Below are 25736 nucleotides of genomic sequence, written 5' to 3'. Positions count from 1 at the left end.
GATTTCGGTGCAAATCCACCCACCACCCCTGCCTCCACCTGTTCTGTGTTTCCTTTGTGGGGTGGGATCGGTTCTGTGTACCTTGCTCATTGCCTATGGGGATTGCTATTAGTGATATTACAGTGGTGTTTTTGTTAGTAGTATTGTAAACAGGATCATGTGGTGGCAGTGAGTTACCACAGAGGAGCAGAACCTAATGCCATGTCATTGTATGTACATTGCTGTTCATAGGTTCTCAGATAAATGTTTAAAATAATGTTTTCTGTCTGAAATGATGTCTTTTAAACTGAACGTCATAGTGTCACTTTCAGAAGCTTAGCCCCAGACTTTTCCACTAGCTTGTTATAGTGATCAGAAGGCTTAAAAGGATAGTACATTTTACCAAGGTGTAATTTTCTCTTCATATCCGAACACCACCTCTGACTGTGAGCCAATTAGCAGACATCCATTAGGACGATAAGCTGGACCTTGGTGGCCCAGTGTGTGAACCCCTCCAGAAAAATGTCTGGTAATATTTCCTCTTCCCAGTGAACAGAGCCCCTCACGCATACCTCTCTCCTGGCCTCAAATATCAATACTACTCAGAAAAATACATGGGCTTGCTATGTTGGCAGGAGTGATGGCGTAGCTCTCATAGAAGAGACATGTTTTGATCTTCAAGGCCTTGTGGGATTCACAACTCCAAGCTCTTTTCTTCTCTGGCTTTGCTGATTCTGCTTGAAGACAGAGTGGAAAAGTCTGAAATGAGGAACCATGATTTACGTTCGATGACATTAAGGAATCTCAACCAAAATTACACTTCTCCCAGAAAAATGTCTTGTTTCTTTTCGTACCTTAACTTCTGTCAGTAACACAGTATATTCTCCTGATTTGTAAGGGAACCGGGTGTTGGCTGGTGTGCCAAACAGCGTTCTATTCCCTACACAGTGCATTTATTCGATCCGAATCCTATGTACACAACATGGGGAGTCAGGAGCCATTTGAGCCTCAGACAGACTGGAGATTAACAGTGTAACATTAATACCAGTACTTCGATCTGACTGCTCAGATGTCCAGGCTGCAATTGAATCTGAGTGGCTGCTACAACACAGCAGTGGTTCTTACTCACTGCTCTTTGGCTGTTATCTTGGCTAACACATTGTGTCCTTGGGAAGCAGTTCTTTGTGTGTGTGCGTGTGTTTCAGGGGGGGAAGAAAGGGAGAAATTGAGCATTAATAACAGAACAGTGTGTGTCGGGGCCACAGATGGCTGACTAGCAAATGGGCGAACGCTCCTTATGAGGATCTTTGTACAGATTGTACAAAGACCCACAAGAACCCAAACCCCCCCCCCCCATCTCTGTGCGGTGTTCATCTCAAATAATACTTAAGAAGATGACAAAAGGGACAAAAATGTCACGGAGGGACATTCTAGTCCCAATGTAAGAGGGCTGTTGTGGATTGGATTTATTATTGAATGGTTTTAGTGTTTACGGTCTCACAGTTAGCTGTGTCATTGGAGACCAAGGTTAGCATCCTGCCCATGGATTAGAGATGGGCTCCAGTGGAGGGCGGTTCATTTGGCCCGCAACATCCAGGTTTGGGAGGTTAGTCGTTTGAAATGGCTACTTTGCCTGCTCAGGTCAAGGCCAAAGTCCTGAGAATGCAGAAGGATTCTGGTGTACACTTCCTGTTTGAACGAGCTGCATGTTAAGAACCAGACGGCATTCGATGCGCTTTCAGAAGACACATCTCCACATCAACATTCCCGGGTCCACTGGGAGTTGCTGCCATGAAGCATTGGTGTGAACTAAAATGGGTAAAACTAAAGAAATATGTATATACAGTACCAGTCAAAAAGTTTGGACACTCCCATTCACTTGAATGGGTAAGTGTGTCCAAACTTTTGAGTGGTGCTCAATTATTTTAACTTTTATATTATCTTAGCTAATAATTTACTTTGCAGATATCTGATTAATTGCTTTTATAAATTAGCTGGTGCTTTCGTTAACCTTCAGACACAGGCATCAGTTTTTTTTTCTTTTTTTTTTTTCTTTTTTTTTTTTAAAGTAATTATACGATATTTTCACATAAGATATTTTTTTAGACCTAATCTGATTTGTCAAAAGACCAATTAGTTGAGGAAGATCTGAATTGGGCTTCGTGTGTAAATACTGACATTACATTCTGATCATTTGGGGGGGGGGGGGGGGGGGGGAAGAATTATCTTGCGCCAATCTGTGTCATCAATTCAGATGGATAGTTTTCTGTGGACCTTCTTGCTTGGTATTTATATACTGCTTTCTGTGTAAACTCAAGTATTTCGGGGAGAGCCTGTGTGGTGTGTCTGTCTCTCCAGGGTGTTTGTCACATGGCTTGTGCTGCACTGTATTTTCCTCATGCCCTGCATGTGTGTCTCTGTCTGAGTGCTGACAGAGACGGTCCTCTCGGGACAGGATTAAGTGGAGGGGACCTTTCCTTGTCTTTAATCCTCGGCAAGACTCTAACAAAGAGCCTGCCTTGGTGCAAATAAAAAGTCGTTTTCAAATGAGATAGCTCTGTGAATATTACTGTAATGTTAGTGGGGGTTTAAAAGCTGTTGGTTGTAGTTTAACACACATATATTTTTTGCAGATACATATACCGTGGTGTCCGTTAAGGTAAACCGTATTGAGTACAGTGTGGTGTGTGTTTGTGTGTAGGATGAGTGTGAGGTTCAACAAAATGTACTGCCTTTCTACAGCATTTTAAAACTGCAATGGTTTTTGGAGAACGGCCAAAGCAAGACAAATTTACTCCAGCTATTTTCACCTGAGCTCAGTAGAGGAAAAAGTCTTACCAAACAAAGTTAATTGGAAAACACAAATAAAAATTTTCATTGAAAGGTTATTTGTGCTGTTTTTAAAACAATTGTCTAATTGTATACAGTTATTTTGGGGTGGGGGGGCATTTTTACTTTTGAAAGGACAGTATGAGAAAACTATTAACTTTAAGATACTGTGGGGAGTTTGTAGTAATCCATGTAATCTGAGAAGTTAGGTTTCTGAAAGTCAAGGCCCAAAGTTGGCCCAAGCTAGCCCTGTTCTCACCCCAGAGAGAACTTGATAAAAGGACTATAGGTCTGTAACCAACATGACTGCATAGCTGCTACCGCTAAGTCATGAGACTGGTAAACCAGGCTGCCAAATGATATTCAATCAGTTACCTGGCTTTTTGCAATTCTCTCTTTCATAGATAGATTAGATTATTTATTTTCTTAGATTCAACTTGGTGTTAACTTTAACTGACTATATTCCAACGCAGTGGTACATCCTTACACTCAACACAAACTTAACACAAAAAACGACTCCAACACGAAATTAGCATTAACTAATTTACACAAACACACACAGACAGATCTGTCTGAGAGGTCTAGCTCAGAGAGGCCCGGTTCACGAGTCCCATCAGCAACTAAATGTTAATTTAGAATGGAGAAGTAATGTTCATGTAACCAATGTCAGTTCATTGTTTTGCATCAAAACGAGTCGCATCGATTCGTTCCCCTAATCAAACCGAATCACACCCAATTCCTCACACTAAACGTAAAGGAAGAGTATCTATGGACGTATCTAATGGTCTTGAAAAGGAACAATACACATCTACTATGTATTGCTTGTTATTGTTATGCTCCTGACTACAGTATAATCTTTCTTTTACTCTTTCACAGCTTTGCTTCTCTCACTTTTTTTAACAGTTAATTTTGGAAAGGATTGCTTAAGTAGGCATTTGACTGTTAGCTTACTTCTCGTTTTAGTGTTTTAAAACATGTTCTTAAAAATAATTCTAAAATGTCTCAGTACGTGAATAACCCTTCATTTTCTGTTGGGGAGCAAAATAATCTGCAACTCAACCAAAATGAAGTCACAAGCTTGATGCTGTAATTTCATAGGTCTCCCAATTGCAGATGATGGCTATGGTATGTTGGCAAAATACTCCTCGTAGCATTCCGGGGCCTACAGTGGCATTATTTTGGTCATGTATGCTGCTGTGTGACCTGTAAATATAATTGAATTTCGCCAGTGGGCCTATAAACAAATGTAGCAAGATGATAATTTCGTTAGGATTAGGTTTTGCCCCTGAGTGCCATGGAGAGTACACTAAGCAAAGATTTGTCATGATCCTACATTTCTTAGTGTGCTCCCAAAAACATAGGTGCACATGTGCCCCTTTTAAAAGCTTTCAGCGTGGAGCCTTGACATGAGCCTGTAAGTGGTGTGCTGTGTGTAGGGGTCTCAGACGGCACTGGGCTCCATGTGTTCTCTGCCCGCACTAGAAACATCAGTGACACATCATCAACAGGCTCCGCTGATACCCCTGACTGTTTTTCATCCTGGCAGTGTGGAGAGTGATCTTTACATCTCAGCAGGCTAACAGCAGTATAGTGGGCTTCACTAGTGCCACTCCTTGACGGTATGTCCAGATGGCACAGAGAACCGGCCAGAAACGGGCTTGAGAATAACCAGCGTTCGGTGCCTCTCCCCTACATTTACTGCCTGTTATAGTACACACTCTGAATGCATGGGCAATGAAGGTTGACAATTCATATGCGATGTGCTATTTGTCACATAGAAATGAAATTGCTACTTGGAAGTACTTTGTGTGTTGAAATCCAATTAGAGGATCTGTTTTGCACTTTAATAATGTGGATTCTCTGAAATTTGTTCTGTTCTTTCATTTTGACAAATGTATTTAAACCTAGTACTTTTTTGTCAGGGATTTGACTCAAAGGTGACTCAAGTCTTAAGGCCCATGGGGACAAAATCCAAGATGATTCATTATTAACTTTTGTCTACAAGGTGGAGTTAGCGTGTCAACAGTGTCTGTTTAGTAGCATCAATATTTAAAAAGTCCATGTTTTCATTGGCAAGAATGCAATTGTTTGTTGCAGATGAAACTCTGAAACTTCCTGTATTTACCAGTTTGTACTGTTCACATCTGGGAAGAGATCTGAACTTATCTGTCTTCCCTAGGCGGACAATGACGTCACTGAAAGACAGAGGTTCTCATGGCTACATGAGGAAATAGCTCCTCTTCAGCTGATTTTTTTTCAGCGGTGTGCGCAACACAATCGACTCTACTTCAGTAAAATGCACTGTTAATTGATGTGCTTCTGATTTAAGATGTTGTTTGCAGTGCACATAATGTCAGAAAATAATGGATTATTGTTTATTCTGGCACCACTCCGTAGCACTCCGGGAGGCAAAGCCTAACTTGTAGTCCACAGACCTAGAAACGAGTGAGCCAGGAGTCCCATTGTGAAATAGCAGCACGGCTCTAGACCACCCTCTGCAGAGGATGCCCTGCCCGACCACACACTTCACCACGGTTCTCACCTGCGTCTGCCTCGAACCACATAACCCTGCAGTTCTCAGACAACACAGCGCTTGTACATGTCCCCTTACAACCACACCGCCACACAGTCTTTCGCTACACATTTCAGCCGGAGTACTGACAGCGTTGTCATTTAGGTGATGAGGGTTGTTGGGCAAAGTCATTCATCAGAATATCGAAGCGAATGACACATCTATAGAATGTTTCTTCACGTACAGTGCCTCAGAATGTCTTCAGGCGTATATACATTTCGATATTCCCACATTTTATTCTGTTACAGACATTATTTGTCATAAATGTTTTTTGCCATAAATCTGTAAACAATAAACCATAATGGCTAAGCAAAGAAGTGTGCCGATTCAAATGAAAAACGTAATTGCATATGTAAGGAAGTATGAGCTGAGATGCATCAATCAATCAATCACATTTATTTATAAAGCCCTTTTTACAACAGCAGTTGTCACAAAGTGCTTTACAGAGACACCCGGCCTTAAACCCCAAGAAGCAAACAAAAGTAGTGTTGAATTTCAGTGGCTAGGAAAAACTCCCTAAGAAGGTCGAATTTTAGGAAGAAACCTAGAGAGGACCCAGGCTCAGAGAGGTGACCAGTCCTCTTCTGGCTGTGCCGGGTGAGATATTAAGAGTCCAATTGGAATAATAAGTACATTTCTCTGGGCTAAATCCAGAGTCTATTTGATTTTAGACTAGGTCAGAAGTAAGAAGGACAGGGACAGCAACGTGCACCCCAAACCAGGTAATCCGCAGGTGTGGACCAGGACGTCATCTCCTCCTAAAATTTAAAACTGGAGAAGACTGAATAAAAGTTAGTAGTGCATTCCTCATATCCCCCAGCCCAATAATTTAGCAGCGTAACACCTTAAAACTGAGACGGGGGGGTCCGGTGACACTGTGGCCCTCCCCGGGGGAGGCCCTGGACAGGGCCCAACAGGCAGGAAATCAATCCACCCACATTTGATCGTTTTTGATTACTTTAAAGCTGGTGTCCATCTGGGGAACATTTTATTGATTAGACATGATTTCAAAAGGCACACGCATGTTCATATAAGGTCTGAGAGTTCACAGTGCTGTGTCTGACCTAAAACCAAGTCATGAAGCCCAAGGAACTCTCCACAGACCTCTGAGATTGTTTTGTGTCTGTATAGGGCAAGGTTATGAAAAAAATTATAAAGCACTCAAATTTCCCAGAATAACAGTGGGCTTTGTCATTATGAAATGTAGTTTGGCACTACCATTTTGTAGAGCCAGTTGTCCCGCCACACCAAGTTACCAGGCAAGAAGGGGCTTAGTTGGGGAGGTAACTAAGAATTCAATGGTAACTCTAACAGAGCTTTGGAGTTTCTGTGCAGAGATTTGAAAACCAGCAAGCTGGGCGAACATCTCTGCAGCAGTCAGGCCTTTGTTGTAGAGTAGCTAGACTGAAGCCACCCCTGAGTAAAAGCCATATGACATGCCGTCTGAAGGACTCTGAGAACATGATGGGAAATATTTTCTGGTCTGTTTTTACCAAAATCAAACTTAGGCCTGAACGCATAGCACTATGACTGGAGAAAACAAGATACCACTCATCACCTGGCAAATACCATCTCTATAGAGAAACATTTTGCGGGGGCATCATGCTTTGGGGATGCTTCTCAGCAACAAGGACTACAGGACTGGTCAGGATTGAGGGATGTATAGAGAAAAATACAGAACGGTCCTTGAAGAAAATCTGATCCAGAGTGCACAAGCCCTTTGACTGGGGCAAAGTTTCCTCTTTCAGCACAACAATGACTCGAAGCACACAACCAAGACAACACTGGAGTGGCTAGGACAAGTTTGGGAATGTACTTAAGTGGCCCAGCCAAAGCCTGCATCTCAACCCCGTTGAACATCTGTGGAGAAACCTGAGGATTGCATTTCACCGAAGCCACCCATCCAATTTGACAGGTTGAGAGGATCTACAGGGAAGAATGGGAGGAAGACTCTAAGCATTGATCACTGCCAAAGGTGCTTCAACAAAGTACTGAATAAAGGGTTTCGGCCTAAGCAAGGAGTTCAGGTAACCAGGCAATTCATGAGTTACCATGATTGTACTGAGGACAGAATAATTCCTGTGTATTGATTGTTTCAACATTGCTTCTGAAAGGTCTGAGAACTAATCGTTATCGTGTCATTATCTCTGCCAAGTGTTCCCGTTATAATTTGTGTTTATCATTACTCGACATAGCTTAATGTCTTATCTGTTGCCCTGAATCATGCTTGGCATGATTATGAGTGACATGAGGAGTTGGCACTCAGGAGAAGTAGGAGCTCAGGCTTGAGAGAAAAGATTTTTGGTTTGCATTTCATTTCTTTGTGTGGAGCTAGATAGTACATAGAGGATAGTGTGTGAGTTACCATTGTCCTGTGCGGTGCTATAGGAAGGCTAGTGTTATTTTTAATATCCAGAGATCATCGCAGAGCCGTGTTTGTCACGTGTGTATGTAATCCAAATGGCTGTCGCTTGATGTGCAGTCAGACAGGACCTCACAGCCAAGCTGTTGCTACATCTTTCATATTAATGTAGTCAAATGTATTCGCTGAGTCGCAGCTGCGGTGTTAAACGTGCTCGTGAAATTCTGGGGACAAAAAATACTTGGCTGTTTTCGGCAACAACAAAGAACAGTGTAGTTGTGCAATTCTGTAAACTATATGCCCTTTGGCAGAATTGCAGGGCCTCACACAGTCGATATTAGCTCTTTTTGTGTTCTTCAACTATCGACAGACCCACATTTTCAGACAGTGTCTTTCACCTTCCTTGTGTGTTTTTTTCTTTTTTGCATTTTTACTCTGTCCGCCCTTACCGCATAACTGCCTTTATCGAAAGAATGTTCCCTCTACACTCCCACCTTTCTCATCAGAGAAGATTATTACGGTCCTTTAAGAGCACACTTTTTTTTTCTCCATCTCTGGCGGTCTCTGAATGGCCATTGTGATGGCAAGCACTGCTTTTTAAAAAGGCCTCTGCCTACGTGGAGCACAGTCTCAGGGACACGGAAGGACAAGGACAATGCGCCCCACTCGCTCGACTTCTCCCTTGACTGAATGCGACGACGTGAGGCTTTCACTTGAGTGAACCTTGAAGTTTAAAAACTATCAATAAGCTGACTTAATTACGGTAATGCCGACACAGCTCTCCACACATGCCGATGTGTGCAATGGCGAAGTGTGTGCTGGGTCACATCAATCGATTCTCACCAACTCCAAGAAACTTCAAACTCGTTAGCTTGTAGACTGAGGAAGGTTAGAAAGCCTCAAGTTTTGATATAACATTTCTGTCAGAATTTACATTTGAATCGTCTTTTCAACCTTCATCGAAATATTGAATGGATGCTTATCCCAGCTCTGCAAGCTGGAGGTCAGAGATCCTCCATCCAATCAGCAGAGCATGGCAGTCGATGGCTGTCTTCCTGTAGCCGGCCCCAGAGACTGGTCTCCAGCGACATGTTCCCCAGAGAAGGTCCAGCTTGCTGGTAGAGGAAGAGAGCTAGCAGCACCATAGTTCCTCCCAGGCAGCTAATCGAATGAGGCCACGACCCTGCATGGACCAAAAGTCCCTGGGAGAGAGGACCTCAGACAAAGAGGTCACAGTACGGTCCTTGATCTTATCTGACTGGGATAGCTAGAGCGGGGTATGCTGTCATATCATGACAACCCACCTACCGTATGCTGCTCGATATATACAGGCATTATGTGAAGGGAGCCTAACGTATGCTGCTAGGTATATGCAGGCATTATGTGAAGGGAGCCTAACGTATGCTGCTAGGTATATGCAGGCATTATGTGAAGGGAGCCTAACGTATGCTGCTAGGTATATGCAGGCATTATGTGAAGGGAGCCTAACGTATGCTGCTAGGTATATGCAGGCATTATGTGAAGGGAGCCTAACGTATGCTGCTAGGTATATGCAGGCATTATGTGAAGGGAGCCTAACGTATGCTGCTAGGTATATGCAGGCATTATGTGAAGGGAGCCTAACGTATGCTGCTAGGTATATGCAGGCATTATGTGAAGGGAGCCTAACATATGCTTCTAGGTATACAGTGGGGAGAACAAGTATTTGATACACTGACGATTTTGCAGGTTTTCCCTCTAACAAAGCATGTAGAACTCATAGGTACTCTTCAACTGTGAGTGACGGAATCACATTGTATGATTTTTAAGTAATTAATTTGCATTTTATTGCATGACATAAGTATTTTGAATATCAGAAAAGCAGAACTTAATATTTGGTACAGAAACATTTGTTTGCAATTACAGAGATCATACCTTTCCTGTAGTTCTTGACCACACACTGCAGCAGGGGATTTTGGCCCACTCCTCCATACAGACCTTCTCCAGATCCTTCAGGTTTTGAGGCTGTCGCTGGGCAATACGAACTTTCAGCTCCCTCCAAATATTTTCTATTGGGTTCAGGTCTGGAGACTGGCTAGGCCACTCCAGGACCTTGAGATGCTCCTTAGTTGCCCTGGCTGTGTGTTTCGGGTCGTTGTCATGCTGGAAGACCCAGCCACGACCCATCTTCAATGCTCTTACTGAGGGAAGGAGGTTGTTGGCCAAGATCTCTCGATACATGGCCCCATCCATCCTCCCCTCAATACGGTGCAGTCGTCCTGTCCCCTTTGCAGAAAAGCATCCCCAAAGAATGATGTTTCCACCTCCATGCTTCACGGTTGGGCTGGTGTTCTTGGGGTTGTACTCATCCTTCTTCTTCCTCCTAACACGGCGAGTGGAGGTTAGACCAAAAAGCTCTATTTTTGTCTCATCAGACCACATGACCTTCTCCCATTCCTCCTCTGGATCATCCAGATGGTCATTGGCAAACTTCAGACGGGCCTGGACATGCGCTGGCTTGAGCAGGGGGACCTTGCATGCGCTGCAGGATTTTAATCCATGGCGGCGTAATGTGTTACTAATGGTTTTCTTTGAGACTGTGGTCCCAGCTCTCTTCAGGTCATTGGCCAGGTCCTGCCATTTAGTTCTGGGCTGATCCATCACTTTCATCATGATCATTGATGCCCCACGAGGTGAGATCTTGCATGGAGCCCCAGACCGAGGAAGATTGACCGTCATCTTGAACTTCTTCCATTTTCTAATAAACGTGCCAACAGTTGTTACCTTCTCACCAAGCTGCTTGCCTATTGTCCTGTAGCCCATTGTGCAGGTCTACAATTTTATCCCTGATGTCCTTACATAGCTCTCTGGTCTTGGCCATTGTGGAGAGGTTGGAGTCTGTTTGATTGAGTGTGTGGACAGGTGTCTTTTATACAGGTAACAACTTCAAACAGGTGCAGTTAATGCAGGTAATGAGTGGAGAACAGGAGGGCTTCTTAAAGAAAAACTATCAGGTCTCTGAGAGCCGGAATTCTTACTGGTTGGTAGGTGATCAAATACTTATGTCATGCAATAAAATGCAAGTTAATTATATATAATGTAATTTTCTGGATTTTTGTTTTAGATTCCGTCTCTCACAGTTGAAGTGTACCTATGATAAAAATGACAGACCTCTACATGCTTTGTAAGTAGGAAAACCTGCAAAATCGGCAGTGTATCAAATACTTGTTCTTCCCACTGTATGCAGGCGTTATGTGAAGGGAGCCTAACGTATGCTGCTAGGTATATGCAGGCGTTATGTGAAGGGAGCCGCTGTTCTGGCAGTGGGTAGGATCAGTAAAAGGAATTGTTTCCATGGAATTTTATATATATCTCTGTATATATATATATGTATGTGTGTGTGTGTGTGTGTATATATGTATATGTATGTGTGTATATACACACACATATTGTACATACATTCTTCAAGGAAATGTATTCCATATTCTCTCTGGTTTACTGCTGGGCAAGTTGCATCGGTTTCCAACAGCTGTGGTTGGTGAACACCCACGCAGTGCCTCGTCCCTCTGTCAGTGCAGCCAGAACCTGACGCAAGGTGACTGAGTGGCTGGTGATAAAGACGTTTGTTGCTATGATGCCCACTTGCCTGAGTGTTCCGTACCGTAGCTCATCTTATGTACCACTTAAGGGATCCGGTCTGGGCCCGGAGCGCCACTGGCTAGTGGGGAGGCATTGGCGGACTGGCTTATTGTAACGGCCCGGAATGGAACAGTGTCCTGTGCTTAGTACATTTCCATTTATTCTCTTCAGTCATCGTAATGGAGCCTGTCCTCCGAAATCTCCTCCCACCAACCACTGCTGTCCCACACAGTCCCCGGGGGCACAGTTCTGTTACTTGGCAACCTTAACACTCAAACCACTGGCTCATCTGTTCCCGCCTCCACTTTGCACTGTCACTGTGCTTTACATCGTAAGTAACGTGTTCACATTCTTCAGCTTACGCCACTGGAGTTGCACGCGTCGTAAATCCTTGGCCGTGTATGTATGTATTGTATGGGTATGATGTGGTGCTTTATTTTGAGAGCATTTATCATCTTAACTGGCTGTGACAAAAGTATTGTTTTTCCCCCATACATTTTGAGATATAATGCCTTTTCTTCTTGTTGGCGGTCAAATTCGTTCCTGTATACAGGATACCTGTTACTTTAAAGGGAGTCTGTTTAGTTCTACTTGACATTTATGTGTCCGAATATTGTGCATAATCTCATGAGGACTTTAGAAGTCATATTCCAAAAGAATCAATTGGTACGTAGAATTCATTTGTCAATACAAAATGTTTTAGCAACTGCAGATTGGTCCGATAATTGCAAATTTGTACTTCCATATTCAGCTTTAATTGAATTCTGTAGAAAAGGATTTCTGGGAACCTATGAGTAAATGTGAGTACTTGCTAATTTTTCAATATCCATCTATAAATTGCTCTTATCAGTTAAGATGCCTCTCTTGTTGTTAAAAGCCATGTTAAACCTGCCATTGAAAAGATGATATATAATTGTATGTAGTGTAATAATTTATGTGATTATATTATACCTTATTGTACCTGCTCTTTTACAAACATCCTGTATTTTGTCTATTTCTCCTATTGGGTTGCTATGTTACAGACTATAACTATATTTCACATTTTTCAGACAGAAAACATTTCCACTAAACACAACACAATATTCACGGTTTGGAGAAATCTCCTGAACGATACGTCCTTTTCAGTTCTCAGAATCAATTACAAATTGAGCTCATCTCCTTATTTTGCCTCTTTTTCTAAATATATGTTTAGGGAGTTGTGGGTAATGTGAAAAATGTGAACCTGCACTTTCAATACATTTCTTATTATTTATTTTTTGTGTGGAGGTGGATATGTTTTATTCAGGCCAATTATTCTGCATTTGTCTGAGAAATCATTGAGAAGAGATTGTACTTCATTGCACTTGAAGGAGACTTTAAACAGTATTGGGTAGAGTTGATGAGTGTCTGTACCTAGTTTTTAATATTTTTGTTTATTGTGTAGCATTAAAAAACATTCATAAAATAAAGGTGTTAACATTTAGTGTGGTTGCCCTAGCCCAGGAGTTCACAACTTCTAGGCAATGTCATATTGGATGCCACTGCAGGTAATTTCGTGATAAGGGTGACAAGAAATACTTATCTCATCTGTAGCAAAAACATACCCACTGATTTAGGCTAGTAAGAAGTTGTACAATTCCTGAGGAAGGCACGACTGGTGCACATGGGTATAAACAGTATTCTGCAAAAGTCTTAGCCGTTATGAAAAATTCAATTTAAAGCTGTGTATAGCAGTGAGTGTTTATTGGTTTAAAAACATACCGATGTAACATTGAAGTAAGCACAAAGAAAAGTAAATATAATGAAAAGTTACTAAAGCTCCTTGTGTTTTTGAAACATTCAGTATTTTGTGTGGCCTCCCTTAAAATGCAGAACTGACGCAATCTGCCTTGGTAGGCTGTTGTTGAATTTTAGGCAATAAAGTAGGTCCTGTGGTAAATTTTCTGGCACGTTATGCCATAACTCTTCTTAGGACTTTGGCCTTTATTGTAGTTTTCTACAATGCTTCAGTTACAGTGGGGAGAACAAGTATTTGATACACTGCCGATTTTGCAGGTTTTCCCACTTACAAAGAATGTAAAAGTCTGTAATTTTTATCATAGGTACTCTTCAACTGTGAGTGACGGAATCTAAAACAATAATCCAGAAAATCACATGATATGATTTTTAAGTAATTAATTAGCATTTTATTCCATGACATAAGTATTTGATGCATCCGAAAAGCAGAACTTAATATTTGGTAAAGAAACCTTTGTTTGCAATTACAGAGATCATATGTTTCCTGTAGTTCTTGACCAGGTTTGCACACACTGTAGCAGGGGATTTTGGCCCACTCCTCCATACAGACCTTCTCCAGATCCTTCAGGTTTCAGGGGCTGTCGCTGGGCAATACGGACTTTCAGCTCCCTCCAAATATTTGCTATTGGGTTCAGGTCTGGAGACTGGCAAGGCCACTCCAGGATCTTGAGATGCTTCTTACGGAGCCACTCCTTAGTTCCCTTGGGTGTGTGTTTCGGTTTGTTGTCATGCTGGAAGACCCAGCCATGACCAATCTTCAATGCTCTTACTGAGGAAAGGAGGTTGTTGGCCAAGATCTCTCGATACATGGCCCCATCCATCCTCCCCTCAAAACGGTGCAGTCGTCCTGTCCCCTTTACAGAAAAGCATCCCCAAAGAATGATGTTTCCACCTCCATGCTTCACAGTTGGGATGGTGTTCTTGGGGTTGTACTCATCCTTCTTCTTCCTCCAAACACAGCGAATGGAGTTTAGACCAAAAAGCTCTATTTTTGTCTCATCAGACCACATGACCTTCTCCCATTCCTCCTCCGGATCATCCAGATGGTCATTTGCTGTTCATGACCCCTACATCAGAAAGACGCTTGACAAAAATGTGATAAAACAAAATTTGTTTAAATATGTTGTTTTTCAATAAAATGCAAACCCAATTCTCTCCCTTCCTGTTTTTGTAATGTCCAAATGACCAATTTGGTCTTTAAATTTTTTTTTACAAAATTATAATAAAAAAAAAAAACTGCGTATAAAATGCTGCAGCCAGAATCCAAACACCTGTCCACAATGACACAGTCGCACAGCCAGACAGTAAAGAATGCCCTGGAACAAAATTATGTACGTTTAAAACAGTTAAGTCCAGACCTAATCCCCATTGTAATGTTGCGGCAGGACCTGAAACTAGCAGTTCATGCGTGAAAACCCCACAATGTCACTGAGCGAGTAAAAATTCCACCGCAGTGCTGTGTGACACTAATCAATAACTACAAGGGCCGTTTGGTTGTAGTTATTGCTGTTGAAGGTAACGCAACCAGCTTCACACACATCATCGTGTGCTACCTAACAGTGTATTTAATTAATTAATCGTTTTACCATTATCATTGTTTTTTTTCTTCCCTCTGTGTCGCCTTTGTCTAATGTTAGGTTTTGGCTGGCGATCTAATAATGTTCAGTGTCAACAAAAGGCAAACAAGCAGAAAATCTCACAGAGGGCAGATATGTGGTGGGATACATCCTTTTTTTGTATGACAATAAACATCAGTCTAAAGTCAGGTTCTCTCCTTGTGTGTCTCCCCGCAGAAATACAAAGCCGGGCGGTGTGATGACATCCTCAAGTGGAAGCCGCCCAGCCTCAACTCCGTAGACTTCCGTCTCAAGATCGCTGTCGTGGGGGGAGAAGGGTGAGTCACTGTTGCTAGGGAAACGCTCTCTGCCTGCATAATGATTCTTGCGGAAGAACAAACAGCCGTCTCTGTGTGACACATCAACACAACCACATACGGTATTCGTGAGTGAGCCTCAGCTCTTCACTTTGAACCGTCAGTCTTATATGTAAGAAAAACAATTCGTATATGAGCTAAACCAGATGGGGCTGTTAAATTTCTGGTCCGCAAGGCTGAAACCGTGAGCGTTTCTTTTCTCTTTTTTTTTGGCCCTTCAGGTTCGACTTCGAACTGTCCTGAGAAAGGCATGTTTCTTCTAATGTTGATATTATGTTAATAAGTTAACTTGTTGAGTTCAACTTAATTTTCTGTTTTAAACACAATGGTATTGTATTGCCGCTGTTAAGATAATGAAGGAATATATGTGCAGCAGAAATTATGGTCAGGATAATAATATATATTTATTTCCTTTCTGATTTGATTTAAACACCACGTTTATTGCCGACATGTCATCATACTTCACTAGCATGCTTAATCAGCGTAGAGTGGGGCCAAAAAGGAACCTCAATTTAGGGGATATCAACAATGACAGTTGTAATCCACAGTGGCATCATCTGTAATTAATCAGAGTGTCTAAGCCACTGATTAACTTACAAACTGACGGATTACGCACATATGTTTTGGCTCACGGCCCAACCCATCTGCAGTCAGATGTTCGGGGGGTCTTCTGGGAGGGGTTCAGATCAAGACCTTGGGGAAAAGAACCTCCGTGGCGATGGCGTTAGCGCGTGGCCGGAGCAGAGACCCTCCCTTTGAGCCCAGTGGTGCTTTGACGCGGGTCATTAAGTCTGAGCAGAAGGAATGAGTGCTTGTTCATCCGCCCGCACATCCCTCAGCGTGTCTCCGCACTACAGAGAAGAGGCAGCTCACAGTCTCTCCACTTTCATTACCTCAGCTGAGAAACAAAGCTGAGCATGGATGGATAGGCGAAGGTAGGGAGGAGATAGGTCAGAAAGAAATCAGGAAGAAGAGAAAGTGTGAGATAGCAAGTGAGAAAAGGAGGGTTCCCCCAAGTGAGGCGTTTTTTTTCTGAATTGTGGTTTGATAAAGACAGGGTTGCCTTCTCAAGAGGTTATATACTGTGCCATTAAAAAGGGTTTTTTTATTGTCAAAGATCAACATGTAATATATTAATATTAAAGAGAGGTGCAAATTCTAACATTTGTGAAGTTGTTATACAACCTGAAAAATTATGACAGTGCTTTTTGATGGGGTAAACTTAAGAGATTTGCACACAAGGATTTTACAATATAAGCTGGCTGCAGGTTAGGTTATTGTCCTACTGAAAGTGAATTTGTCTTCCAGTGTCTGTTCGAAAGCAGACTTAACCAGTGTTCCTGTACTTTTGTCCTTGCCGATGACAAGCATGCACATAACCTCATCCAGCCACCCCCATCCTTGAAAATGTGAAGTGTGGTACATCAATCTTCCGATTTTTCATATCACAGCTTTTAAACCAGGGCTGCCCAAACCTATTCCAGAAGAGCTGCTATCTCTAACCTAGCACAGCTGATTGTAATTATTAGCTGGGTGGAAAGCTTAATCAACCTACAGGATGGTGGCTCTCTAGCAAATGTTAGTCGGCACCACTGAAAACTCAAATTCTTTTTTTTTTTACTCATGGTAAAATTGGTTGTGGTTTCCTTTCTCCCCAGCAACCCAGTTAGGAAGGACCTGTGTTTGTAGTGATTATAGGTATTGATACACCAGCCAAAGGCTTATTAATAACTTTACTATGTTCAAAGAGATTTTTTGTTTTAATCTGCCAATCAGTGCCCTTCTTTGTGCCTCATTGTAAAAACTGCCTGGTCTTTGTGATTGAGTATGTGCTTAAAATTCACCACTCAACTGAGGGGCCTTGTATGTGTGGAATACCGAGATACAATAGTCATTCACAGATCATTTTTACCATAATTAATAATGCACACAGTGCGTTCTTGCAACGTGTTACGTGATTGGTTTAGCAAATGTTTACTCCATATTGACTTAATTCATGACAAATTCTGGGCTGTAACTCAAAAACATTTGGAAAAAGTCAGAGTTACTATTTAGTATCCCTGTGGCTTCACTGCAGCCCCCATTAGAGTCAGAATCACAGCACCCAGGGTGGTGAGAAAGACTGGACCTGCTCCCCAGGGGCCAGACGTATTTAGTTCTGCACCACATTACAACGGATTAGCTGCTGAGTGCCCGCAGCTGAAAAGCACAATTTAAGTCAACATACATCATAGAGACGGACCACGTAGTGAGGGAATGCAAAAGCCATAATAAGGTTAAATTAAGACGCTACGTGACTATGAATCACCGGTGCCAATGCGTTGAGCTGGAGTGGACCTGATCCACGGCTCTGTTCCGATTTAGCCTGGCCTCCGTCACGTGGGACGTTGGTGTTCTCACACCAGCTGACAGGCCTCGGTGGAGTGGCAGTCACATCCCAGCAATTAACAGCTCTGTAGTCTGTGGAGAAAAGATACTGCTCGAAACCTCGCCGCTCGCTACTGCCTATGCCAACCCAAATGTCCCACCTTGTAAGGATAACAAAATTAGTTTTTCTTTTGGTAGACTTGGTCCTGGTTAAATCCCTGAGGAGTTTGGGCTTGTGTAAACTACTTAATTTGAATTAAATTTCCAATTCTAGTACACAAACAAGTAGCTGCAGATAATCTCAGTGTTCCACTTTTATCAGCGGCCGAGCAGGACCGTAATGAGGGTCTGGGTGGCCCTGCAGCGAAGCAGCTTACGGCAGGCGGTCGTTAGCTTACATTAGAAGTCTTCCGGCCTCCAGCGGCCTCCCAGCTAGCTGCACTTGGAACAAACTGAGGCTCAGTGTTCAATGCCATCCTCTTCACTATGTGGGGCCCTCTTTTTGCTTTCACAGTCACTGGCAAAAAGAAGTGAGCCATTTAGAGAATGAGAATAGGGTGCTACTTAATGGAGAGTATTCCATCTGGTTCCGTCACCCTCAGCAGGCCTACTGTTACATCCTGTTAACAGCTTTCTGTCTATAAAATAGCTGCCGTGCATGTATGACAGGTTATCTGTAGTGGCCCACAGGACCCTCTGACAGCTCGTCCCTGGACCGATCAATTCTAAGCTTGTTGGACAACTACCGCCCGAATGACAAAAGACCCGTGTTTTCAACTGTCACCCGGGGGATTCGAATGTAGTCACTTTGCTGAAGGTGTTTCATTTGATTAGGTGCTCCGGGGTGTAGATGCAAACAGCGTGTTATCACCTTTACTCAGGGGGGGGGGGGGTTGAGAGGCCCTTGTTTTGACCTGGGACTGATTCTATTCATCAAACATCCTGTGAGTGGCTTAGTAACACTCCCAAAATAACTCATCCAGATTGCAGTGGAACGTCAACTGAGCTCACAACATTTAAATTGAAATGACAATGGGCCAACGGCAGTCCATTTCACAAGTGTCAGTCTTGCGGTCTGTCCCCCAGTGACTACGATCAAGTTGTATTGACAACACGCAGTTTATTTTTAGAGCGCTTTGTCGACGGAATAGACTAACTTTTCTGGCCGTTTCGGTCATTGACCAGAGGGCATGGTAAAATACACAGTATATAAAGCCGTTGTCGACGGCCGCGCCTTTGAGGTGAAAGCTCATGTCCTGAACCCAGGGTTGCTCTGCAGTTGTTTCCAGTTGTTTACACTCGCTCTGTTCATTGATGGTCGGCGCCGCCACGGCGTTGACGGCTGCTTCCTGCCTCCCGTCTCCTCCCGGTCATTACCGGGGAAGAGGGAGTCGGAGAGGCGGTCCTTCCTCCCCTGACGAGCGCGCTGTTCCCCCAGAACCCCCCCCTTCACTCCACAGGATGACCTCACTTGGCGGGTCGGATGTAAATCCATGCACTGTGGTTTGAACGTCACGCCAGCCATACTAGCCCCCTAATTTCCGCCGGCGCATCTCCGTGGCTAAATTACGCCGTGGGGTGAACCAGGAACAGGAAGCCGGTGACGGCATCGTCAGGGACAGTGTCTGAGGAGGAGTGGTTGGTGGCTCCATGGTCTCAGAAAATGCATCCTGAAATAGCCACGAGCTACTGTGCCTATGGTGTTTCGGTGGATGCGGTGAGTGTGTGTCATTAAGGCCAGCTGCGGTGGGGGCACAGATTTTACACCACATAATGGCGGAGTAACTGCTGTGTACTCCGAGCTGCCGATCAGCAGTCCCTTAAAAGAAAGCTGATGTTGAAATGGACAGAAAATAAGAATGTTTTAACATTGCCGGCAGCAGGTGCTCAGTTTTATGCCTGTTTATTTTGAGCGAGGCTATAATATCCTTACAGAGATGGAAAGCAAGCCATCTCTATATTACCGGACTGAAAGGCCACATCCTAATCTTGTCTCCATTCTCCCTTGTTTCTGTTACTCCAGCTGGTAAACAGAGATGGGGATTAGTTGTGGACCTCCTCTGTTTTAAGAATCTCTGTTCTGTAATGAGCCGAGCAGAGCAGATGGAGTTTCCTGTCTGGTGATTAGGGTGTGATCTCAGGTAGTTCTGGTATGTTAATCACAATGTTTTGTCTTTGCAGGTTGCTTCGCCAGACTGTTGGATTGCTCTACGTCGGCAGCTATGACCGGCCCTTCGCACAGATGAAGGTGAGATAAGCTGGACCTTTTGCTAAATTCAACGTCACAGAAGCCCTTAGTTGGACGCCTGGCGACACCAAGTTAGCCATGGTTTTTGCCAAGGACGTGCAACACAGCTGAGCAATATGCCTCAGAAAAGTATACAGTCCGCATCCAACTCTATAGGCAGTCGTTGATGAACGCCACCATTGGATAGCCAACCTTTCTTAGGACTCTAAACTTTAGAGAGGTTTCAGGTTAAAAGTCCTATTTTGTTCCAGCTGATGCTGTCCAATGCTTCCTTGATATTCTTCCACTGTAAAAGCAGAGGCTTCACCTTGAGATTAAGGGTCGCTCTTGGTTTCAAATTCTTTCAGTTTGTCGAAGTTAATACCCTCATTTAACACTTTTAAAAATGTATTTTACTATTCTGAGCAGTTATCTGGCTGAGTACTAGACATCCTGTTCAGAACAGAGCCATTTGAGACCTGTGGAAGAGGAGCTAGCTCATTAATCATACAAAGCCCTGCTGCACCATCCATGATAGATCTGTTCAAGTCAGGCACTCGCGTTTCTGGAAAGCAGGTAGCAGGATAGGAGAGGTAGCCTTTGATGGCAAGCGGTGTGGGAGTGTGCCGACGTGTATGTCACCTACCCAGATAGCGATCCATCTTTCGCTTCGTCGATCAGTTTCCTCTGGGAGGCTTCTGGATAATGCATCTCAGTCTTACTGCGTAGCCCGATGCTAATGTGTGGGTTAATGGGATCCATCTTATGTTTCCCACTGAATTCCTTATTTCAGGAAGAATAATTTTCCAAAATGCAATCAGTCTGGGGTGCTATTGTTTTGCTGCAAGTTTATTGATTACCTTGGTAGGGGACCGGTGTCATACTCTGGGCAACCCTGCTCGAGAGTTTGTATGTTTGTGAAGCAAACTTCTCCAACTCCCCTTTCCCCACCCTCAAACACTGTACCCCCTTAGACTGTGTGTGGAGAAACCAGTTCTTGTGGGATTCTAGGTTTTGGTTCATTTGAGGTGCAATATATAGTGTTTTGCAAGTAGACAATTGACTGCTTTAAAGTAGACTTCAGTACTCTGGAGTCTCTCTTCATAGCAAAACAACTTGACTCTATTAAAAGTTTTCAGGGAAACATAATTTGCATGTGGGGACTTGATTTTCGGGAGCATTTGTTTGGGTGCTTAGTCAGTAGCTTATTAGCCACACCTTTCCTCAGATCTCTCAAATTAGCTTCCTGCTTTTGCAGACAGTATGAGGATGTATGCACTCACTGTACTAAGTCCCCCTGGAGAAAAGCGTCCGCTGAATTGCTAACATATGTAAATGCCTTTGAGAAAACTGGATGTTGATTGGGATGATCCTCCGGTAAGCCAGGCATTGGAATCAAATAATGGCATAGTGAAAAACCATTCATCCTGTTCCCCTTTTCAAAATACCGATATCCCTTTGCCCAGTGTGTACTGTTATTAGGGTTATCAGTAATTCTGCGCGATTACAGTGAATCTAGTACGGGGGGGGGCTGCATTCAGCCTTCCATAACATCCGGGGGGGGCACCGAAATAATCCCCAGGGACCGGAAAGGGTTTGGTTTCTAGGCTGAGGGCACCGTCTAACCATTACATCGTCATAGAAACGGTCTCCCTAGGGGGACGTCTCATATCATCAGCCGGGCGCAGACTTGTGTATCTCGTTATCAAAGGCTCTGCTCTTCAATTCTGATTGTTGTCCACCGACACAGTCTCTGGGATTCCTGCATCAGTCTTTCGTCCAACAGCACGGCGTTGCATTGATATTACAGTGGACCCGAGTGTCGAGGCAGAGTCCCCGACCGCCAGGCCAGCCATGATTAAGTCCCGGAATTACAGAAATGGGAAATAGCCTGCGAAATAATGCCTCCTCTATCTCTGCATCTCCCTTGTAAAGGCGTGGTAATGCAACACGTCTGTACAACGCGGCAGCCGCCAGCAAGCTTTGTCCTGAAATCCCCTCTACTGAAGCAGCAGACTAGTATCGTCCTCTCTGCTATGAACCAGTCTGCCCTCAGAAAACATGCAGGCAAAAAACACTGTGTCAATCCCAAATCGCACCATATACCCTATATAGTGCACTATATTTGACCAGGTCCCCTGGGGCTCAGGCCAGTTGTACTGCAGTATATAGGGAGAAGGGCTTGATTGAGCAGCCCTACACCATCTCCTGGGAGTGTTCAGTCGAACTCCCGTCTAGTGGAAACTAAACTATTGAAGGCTGCCTGATAGAATTGAATGCAGTGAGCTGTACTTCTGACGGCCTGGTGATTTCTATTTTATTTTTAAAGAAAAATACAAACTGGCGTACCACTACAGCCGACTGTTGCCACGTGTGGGTGATCAGGCGATCGAACGCAGTAATCGAAAGCTATACATTTGATGTGCTAACAGTAGCATATGTTACTTTAATGGAACGCAATTCCCGGCTCTGTGAAAAACAAATCACCAGTCCACTGGAGGCAAGTGGTTGGCATGGTAATATGATGAAGAACAGTATTATGTTCCCCCCCAATAGCGCCAGCGGAGTTGCTTGTCCCGAACTTCGTCGTGATTGGAAGAGATGGGCATTGAGGACATAATGGCGCAGTTATTATGTTGTGCGGTCGATAACACAGAATCATTGATCGGTGGGTTGGGTGTGGGGGGGAACGGACGGGGGGGGGGGGACGGGGGTGGGGGGGACGGGGGGGTGGTGATGACTTGCCAGAGTCTCAGAGAGCTGGCTGCTGGAGTGAGACCATAATGAAGTAGATTTCGACGGATTAAACGCCGTGCAGTGGGGACTGGGGAGACATGGCTTCCAACACGCCACACACACACACACACACATCTAGGGGAGGGCGTCCCAGAAGACAAGACAGACGGTCATCCCTGCCTGCCAAAGGTTGCCTCCTGGAATGTTATTTGGCTGCTTGGTGTAAAATGTGGCTTTTGTGTAAAACTGGGAACAACTGGGGTGTGTGGGGGGGGGGGGGGGGGGGGGTTTGTTTATTTGTCATGTTTACAGAGGAATTCTGTGATTTGGTCGGGTCGTAAGACTATTGTAAGAACATGCAATCCCCTTCCTGGGTCGAACCCACATTTCTTTAGAGGTTAAACTACGTCACGACAACCACCTTTCCTCTGTTTTCCCTCCATGTACACCCTCACCTGCCTCCCTCTCCTGCCTCCCTCACCTGCCTCCCTCTCCTGCCGAGCGCCCAGGTGCTCTTGTCTCAGAGAGCCAACGGGCTTACTGAGCGCTGGGTTGTCTTGTCAGCCGTGGTGGTGTGTTCCTGGGAGGGCCATTCGGTTGAAGCCAGGCCCTCGATCTGCTTAGTGGCTGCCAGGCAGCCCACAACGGTCCCGGGAGCCCGGCCCGACCCAAGCCCTGGAGCTCTACAGGATCTCTGCCCCACTCCTCGTAGCTCTTTAACGCCACCTCAGCCGTATACATGGATACTCAACAGTTAATCCGCCAATATCACCGGGCCTAACTAGACATAAATCTATAAGTGCTTTCAAATGAAACGTGCCTCTTAAATCACTCTTGAGTTTGTGCGTGAAGTACGACTGACCTGTCTTATTTGTGTGTGTGTGTGTGTATTCAGCGAGATACTTAATGACACAAATTGCTATTATTGACAACGGAAGCTAGGCAGCAAATCTCATGACAAATGGCCCAATCCGTTACAAAAATGCCACCAACGTAAGTGTTAATGTTGTGAGTTATTGTAGTGCATACATGAAATACCAACCTGAACTGATCCCCTCTCCTTCTACAGGCCTCCAAGGAGCTGAAGCAGTATGACAATAAGATCATCGAGTGCTCCTTTAACAACAACACCTGGGTATTTATGAGACAGAGGGTGGACAAGAGCTTCCCCAACTCCTATGACACAGCCATGGGTGAGTGAGCCGTCGCTCCCTAAACCGTTTTGTCGTGCAGTTTGTGAGGACAGGAAGTAATATGTAAAAAATTCAACGTCTGACCAGTACTTGTGAAAAGACTTCTCTCCGGAGGTTTAGAAGTAAGGTTCAGGGTTACAGTTTGGTTTTTAGGGTTTGAGTTATGTTTCGGGTTAGACTTGGGGCTTAAGGAAAAGTTTTTTGGGGGGTTCCCACAAGGATAATAACCCATAAGAGGGTGTGTCAATGTGTCTATGATAAATGAAAGCAGGCTCTAGTAGGGGATAGTTATTAACTTTTTTCATTATTCTGTTTTTATTTTATTGTCAAAATGTCCAGTGCTTGAACACCGTACTCTTTATTTTATGCTTCAAGGCTTTTAACTCTTCTTGGTTTTCCAAAACTATATTGAACGCTTGAATTCTGCCAGCCTCATAGCTGAAAATGTCAAGGGAGGCCAAACAAAAATAAAGATTAAACTAATAGTTTTTTTTTTTTAGTATTTGTGGAAGGTTAAAGTGTATTAAAGTTGCTGCAGTACACTTGTGCCCTGAGGTAAGCCATAAAAAGGAAAGGTTTCCCACTACCTCTGCTGTATTGCACATTACTCTTTTAGTATGTATTTTGGCCATTGAGCTAGCTACAGAAACGGCATCTATCAAAGATGGACCCTTCAGGAAGATTCCATCAACACATCTGTGCTAACTTCCTGTCTGTCTCTCTTCTCGTCCAGCTGTGTGTAACAGCATTCAGCATCCGGTCACGAAGGAAATCCTCTATGAGTTTCTGGACCGCTGTGCCCAAGGACAGAACCGAAAACACCCACCTGACCCGGATGCAGAGCTCATGCCCCCTCCCCCTCCAAAGAAACCCAACCGGGCAGCGACATAGGAACCACACAGCGGGGTGGCCTGGACCAGACTGAACCAGTGTAGCAGTGTGTGTCTGTGGCTTGCAGAAGGAGGTCCTTCAATGCTCAGCAGCCCCCCCCATCAGAGACACAGACATTTGAAAAGTCCCTCTCGTTGCTGACCGTTTGTTTATCAGACTCTTATCTGAAGACTTTAAAAAAGGATTGAATTGCTTAGTTATCCCATTAGATATCCCTGTGTAGTGTCCATTCTTGCTTTACCTGCTATGGTTCTTATCAAAGATAAAATACATGATAGTAAAAGTAGATTCTTTTTTATTTATTTTTTATTTCCATATTTTTTTTTATGGAACTCCCAATTAATGTATTGATCAACAACCGAGTAACTGGTGTTATGACTACAACAGCACCTGACTATGCAGCTCTTGTAATTGTTTTTGTCTAGGTATTTGTTTTGCTGTTTCTCTGTATTTGGGAGGGTGGTAAACCCATCTGATCCCCACTGTCAACCGTGTCTCCCTCTCCCACCAGTGAAGTGAGTATTTCCGACGGCGTTGTGTGGTAGCAGAAGAGGGCTATTCCTTTTGGAGGTATTCTGACGTTCAGTGGCCCGTCTTCTGGGTTGACAACATGAATAACTGTGAGCGGTCTCCTCCCCCGTGCGTGTTTGTGTGAAACGCACCCTGCCTCCACATGACGTCACGCGGTCGTGTCGTCAGAACCCAGAAGAACCTCGGCAACAGCTTGGGAAATGTCAGGATAGAAACACGCCTCCTGTGTCTTTTCCAGTGTGTTCTTTTTCTTATTTTTTCTTTTTACTTTTTTTCCTCAGCGTGTGTAGAATGATACGTTTTCAACAGTTGATTTTGTAACAAATAGCCCCATTAAGGAATGTCCTGGTTCAAAACAGAATGTGACTTGTTTACTGCTTGTTTGGTTTTATCCATTAAAAGCAATACATCATGTGAAAGTGAGGATATTTTCAACCAACGTCCAAAGCTCTTTCATTATCCCTTTTCTCCATGACTTTTAATTGTTTTATAAATTGCAACGCCGTACCGTTTAAGGAATATTATTCACTGTGTCTGTCGAGGGCTTTGTGTGTGTTCGATCATTTCAGTCTAATGTTTTCCTTGTGTTAGTGTTTCCCTTTGTCAGTCCGTCTGTCTTTGTCCACATTAGGGTCTCACCAGTCTTCTCTTTGCAGCGGGGAACACAGTGGGCAGATGAGTTGTACTGGAACTGCCCTTTCCCCTCTGGCAGTGCATCAAAG

At 43.9% G+C, this 25736-nt stretch overlaps 1 protein-coding gene across 4 annotated transcripts in view; it reads left to right on the top strand.

Moving 5' to 3' along the window:
• The window catches only part of rngtt (RNA guanylyltransferase and 5'-phosphatase), a 110488-nt gene extending 85039 nt beyond the window's left edge, over positions 1–25449 (top strand). For all 4 annotated transcript variants that reach the window (XM_013138632.3, XM_010882817.3, XM_020056288.3 and 1 more), the window contains 4 exons: positions 14930–15030; positions 19618–19684; positions 23469–23592; positions 24326–25449. In XM_013138632.3, the coding sequence (XP_012994086.2) occupies positions 14930–15030; positions 19618–19684; positions 23469–23592; positions 24326–24483 (450 nt within the window). In that variant the 3' untranslated portion in view covers positions 24484–25449. The remainder of the gene's footprint in view (positions 1–14929; positions 15031–19617; positions 19685–23468; positions 23593–24325) is intronic.
• The last annotated feature ends 287 nt before the right edge of the window (positions 25450–25736 follow it).

Source organism: Esox lucius, chromosome 18 (genome assembly GCF_011004845.1).
Source record: "Esox lucius isolate fEsoLuc1 chromosome 18, fEsoLuc1.pri, whole genome shotgun sequence".
Classification (NCBI taxonomy): domain Eukaryota; kingdom Metazoa; phylum Chordata; class Actinopteri; order Esociformes; family Esocidae; genus Esox; species Esox lucius.
The sequence above is the reverse complement of the archived record's forward strand: the minus strand, read 5'-3'. Positions and strand labels throughout refer to the sequence as shown.